The 4,567-nt window shown below is 34.3% G+C and overlaps 1 protein-coding gene across 1 annotated transcript; it reads right to left on the bottom strand.

Annotated features, from left to right (window-relative positions):
* Window positions 1-294: 294 nt before the first annotated feature.
* On the bottom strand, window positions 295-1,017 carry LOC133199380 (ras-related protein Rap-1b-like). The gene has a single exon (XM_061335185.1). The coding sequence runs from the start codon at window positions 1,015-1,017 to the stop codon at window positions 340-342; it is 678 nt and encodes a 225-aa protein (XP_061191169.1). The 3' UTR covers window positions 295-339.
* Between the last annotated feature and the right edge of the window lie 3,550 nt (window positions 1,018-4,567).

Below are 4,567 nucleotides of genomic sequence, written 5' to 3'. Positions count from 1 at the left end.
GGGGGACAAATGTTCGTGGATTTCGCGGGTTTAGTCGTCCTTGCCAACGAATTTACTTTCTTACAAAACATGGCAATTTCAACATAGGATACTTCAGTATACATGTGTTATCAACGAAATAGAGTTCTCACAGATCAGAAATTCGATGACCACAAACATTGACACCCACGAACTAAATTGATTCCACAATAAGACCATATACTTATATTTCAACTTTTTAAAAAAAAAATGTATACATAGACCTTTAAAGGCAATATTTGAAATTACTTGAATATTTTCAGAAATAACCTAATTTATTCAAAAAACAACAAAATAACTTGGCAGCAATATGTTCATGTACTATGATATAATGCAACTTCTTCTCTTCCGCGTGGAAATGTCTGAGTTTTCCGAAGAGGTTGATCCAAGCCTCCTTCGTTTAGGAAGGGGTGTTTTACTGAAACCCATGTTTGTTTGTCGGAGAATTTCTTTGAATATTCCTGTAATATTTATACCGTCTTTAGCTGAAGCTTCCACGTAGCCATTCTCCCAGTCAAAACAAACAATGGATTCAGCTGTCTCTCTCAGTATGACTCTGTCTTCTTCTGAAATGTCCGATTTGTTCCCAACAACGACTATTGGCACAGTTTCACCTTTTCGTTCAGCCAAGATAATGTCTCTCAAATATTTTACTCCTTGAAATGAGGACTCGTCGTCTATTGAATATACCAATACAAAAGCATCACTTGTTGAAATAGCCAGTCTGCGCATGGCCGGAAATGAATGTGCACCCGCGGTGTCTAAAATGTCAAGGATAAGTTCTCGGCCGTCCACAGTGTATTCTCCACGGTGAAATTCCTCCACGGTTTCTTTGTACTCACTTATAAAGCGATCGTACAAAAACTGTGAGATAATGCAGCTTTTGCCAACACCAGCGGCCCCCATGATGGTCACTCTATAATGTAATTTGTCGTCCTGGTCACCATTCCAGTCAGGTAGACTTTGTGAGCGACCTATTTTGTTATTGTACTTTCTCATTTTTCTAAAAAGGCAAAAATATAAGTCAGTGAAAGTAAGCACAATTTTGATCATGCATCTTGAACAAATCCTCCAAAATCAAAAATTGACAATATAACGTATTTGTATTGATTAACAATTTTTTAAATTAAATTGAGCTGATATATACAGTTGAATAAAAAAGTATAGCATGACGCAGTGCATGTTTTATGATGTTATCAATTTTTTTTTTTCAAACTAAGACATTACATGATAACAAATAAAACAATTCTTTTCATCGCTACTGCAATTTAATTCTGCTTCGAACATTCGTATGAAGATATAGTACTTACAGGTAGCGTTCATCTAAAGCAGCAATTGTTGACTGTGAAAAAGTGAGAGTAGTCCAATATTTATACACAAAGAGGACTTCAGTGGTATCGATTGCCAACAGAGGAGGAGTTTAAGAACCAGAGCAATTTACAGACAGATTTTCACTTTCAGGCTTTCACTTTCAGGGCCATTCAGGCTTCCAACATCTATATGCCATGTATAACTATATGTGATAGTAAAGAGTAAATCTGATAGTCCTAGGCTTCAAAATGTATAATTCAAATCAAGGTTCCTACAGAATATGATTTATTGTTGCTTTGGGAAAAAAAAACTCCTCGTGAAAGTATGTAAATACGTTGCATTCTTGAATATTTAGATCATTCCTATGATTTTACACCAAGAAGAAGCTATGAAGTTTTAACACTTGCTTAGAAACAAGTTTATACTTTGCACTAAAATGTTTCAGAATCCTGAATTAGTGTTTAAAGAAAAATGTTATAAATAACAACAGATCGAATTGATATAAGATTCATTGCAAAAATTTATATATTTAGTGTTGTTTGTTTCACCCTTTCTATTTGTATACCTTCATTTTGTACAAATATATCAGTCCTTTTTTAGAATTGATCAGTTCCAATATAGTTACCTCATTTATTTTAAGCCATTTTATCTATTTAAGGATATTGTCAACGAATTTGTCATCACTTCGTCATGAGCTTCGATCAGAATTACCGTCGATGCATGACAAACATGTTGCTGACTTACTCAATTCATTGTGTCATTATCTCAAGGATCATTACAAAATACGCAGATAATGCCTCCGAAGGAGCTTCTGCATATTGAAAGATGACTTACGTATACCAGAGGGTGTTAGCAAAAGGTCAAACTTGACGATATGATTTATAAGAAAACCAGTCAATTTGCTCTTTAGATTTAAAGTTAACGGAAGCCTAGAGTAGGGATTTTTCATTAAAGGAAATTCAAAAAAAGAAAAAAAAAACATATACACGGAGTAGAAATCAAAGAGAGATCTTTTATTCAGAATAACGGGCAAAATTGCTTGTTAGGTATAAAAGTAGACCAGGTTGAGGAGCAATGTTCTGGTAGAACAGCTGTATCTTTTCTTCCCGCTGTTCTTATCTTCTTGCAATTGTATACATTCAATAAGAAGTCTGAGAATCTTTAGTAAATCGCACGGTCAATATCCTTTTCAAGCAGTAATACTAAGAATTAGTTTGAAATTCTTTCCTCTTTTAGAGGGATAATTAATATTTTATTTGTTATATATGAAAGATAACTGTCTTTTTTGACAAGTCATTGACTTTGTTCTGTCTGTTGTCTCCATTTTGTGGTTTTGAGAAGTTTTTTGAGTTCAACGAATTGCATTTTCATTCTAACATGGAACACTTCTTGACATAGATATACGTGATGTATTTATTTGTTGTGAGGAGATTGAGTTCAGTGAATTTGATTCTGATTCCGATATGGAACACTATGTCATAAAATTTTGAAAATCTCTTAATTTGTTCGAGAAGATTAAGTTCAAAGAAATCGATCAAGATTATTATGTACTAAATCTTAGAAAATCTCCTAAAGTGTCATATTACTTTGAATTTGCGCCACTTTGATGGTTTTCTCAATGTCACTCAATGCACAAATTGTACGAAAATAAAAAATAAATAACAAAGCAAACTCTTTGCTGTACGAGGGGTATTTAAAAAGTTCTGAGAATGATTTGAAAAAAATATTAATTTTGTTTAACGCAAGTTAATGAATTTGATTTCATTGCAGGAAAATGCGCACAAATTGTACGTCATTTTGTATTTTTTATGACGTAATAACTCTGAAAATGACGTAACCGCTACGGTCTTGAACGATATGCTAGCCTAGCCTAGCCATAACGAGCATTAGGCCTAATTAATGCGTTCAATACGACCTAGATATCTAACCTAGCAGCTAGGCTAGCTGCTACGATCTTGAACAGCCCAGAAACCACTGGGTTTTGATTACTGGAAAAATCGCATTTTTTGTAATTTATGACTGTCATGGAAGATTTTTATTCAAATGATATAGCTGGACGTTCGGTCTATTATATAGCTCTCCACTATAGTTACCAAAACATATTCTGTTTAAAACTAAAGTTAAAACTTCTACTAATGGATGATACATAAACGTATAAACATCTTCCTTTAGTCTTGTTTTGTGTCCTTCGACTACAAGCAAAATAAAATTGAGTTTAATCGCCAGTCTAATTAGTCCCCTACCGGTGAAACCGGAGGGGACTATAGATTTCCTCTGAGTCTGTCCGTCCGTCTGTAGCTGTCTGTCTGTCTGTATGTCCCTCTGTCTGTCTGTCAGTCTGTCCCACTTGGTTTTCCGCACTTTTTTCTTTATGCTTTTGAGAACTGATTTGAAACTTGCTATGTACCTTTATAGTGATAAACTACAGATCAAGTTGGAATTTTATTAAGAAATAAACAACAATGTTAAAAAGTTCTCTGGGAAATGAACTTGGTTGGTCACGTGATCAAATCCTGTGAAGCCCGAAGGGCTTCTCAGAAGATTTGATCACGTACCAACCAAGTTCATTTCCCAGTGAACTTTTTAACATTGTTGTTTATTACTTTTATTTACATTTGAGACGGAATATTCTGAGTAGAACTGCATTTATTACACAAACGGCCCGCCGTATTGCTATGTTGTGACGCGCAATGACCTAGAAGCTGTTTGTTCTTCAGAGTTCGCCTCGCTCCAACATTTGAATATTTACATGGATGTTAAGCCGTCCAGTTCAGGAAATAACTGTTCGTAATGAAAAAACAATGATCGCTACTGAGAATAATCTTACTATTATTGTAAGAGTTCTTTATATATGAAGTCAAAAGCGGTGGTATATCGTCTTCAGTTTACATACCTTCAAAGGAATTTCGGGTTAAAAAGGTAAGCGTGATTTTAGGCTAATTATAAACATTCTTCACACCCAAGAAAGATATAATTATCATTTGTTGAACAAAAAAAATATATGTTTCAATAATTTTATCTTTTTCATCGCTTTAACGGCTCAGAAGTTCCGAAACAGTGTCACTGTGACAGAAATATGTAGACAAGATATCGTCTTGCTGTGTGATTCGGTCACGCCATGACCTCTGACCCCCTAATAAGTTCATACAGAATTGAACATATTTCCTCTTCAATAGGTTCATCTAAGAAAAATATTTGCAAATGTAAATAATTACATTTAACCAAAAGGTTCCAGAGT

This window comes from Saccostrea echinata, unplaced genomic scaffold (assembly GCF_033153115.1).
Source record: "Saccostrea echinata isolate AGI-Se365-2 ecotype Australia unplaced genomic scaffold, CSIRO_AGI_Sech_v1 ptg000034l, whole genome shotgun sequence".
NCBI lineage: Eukaryota > Metazoa > Mollusca > Bivalvia > Ostreida > Ostreidae > Saccostrea > Saccostrea echinata.
Note: the sequence above shows the minus strand (reverse complement) of the source record. Positions and strands in the feature narration are given on the sequence as shown.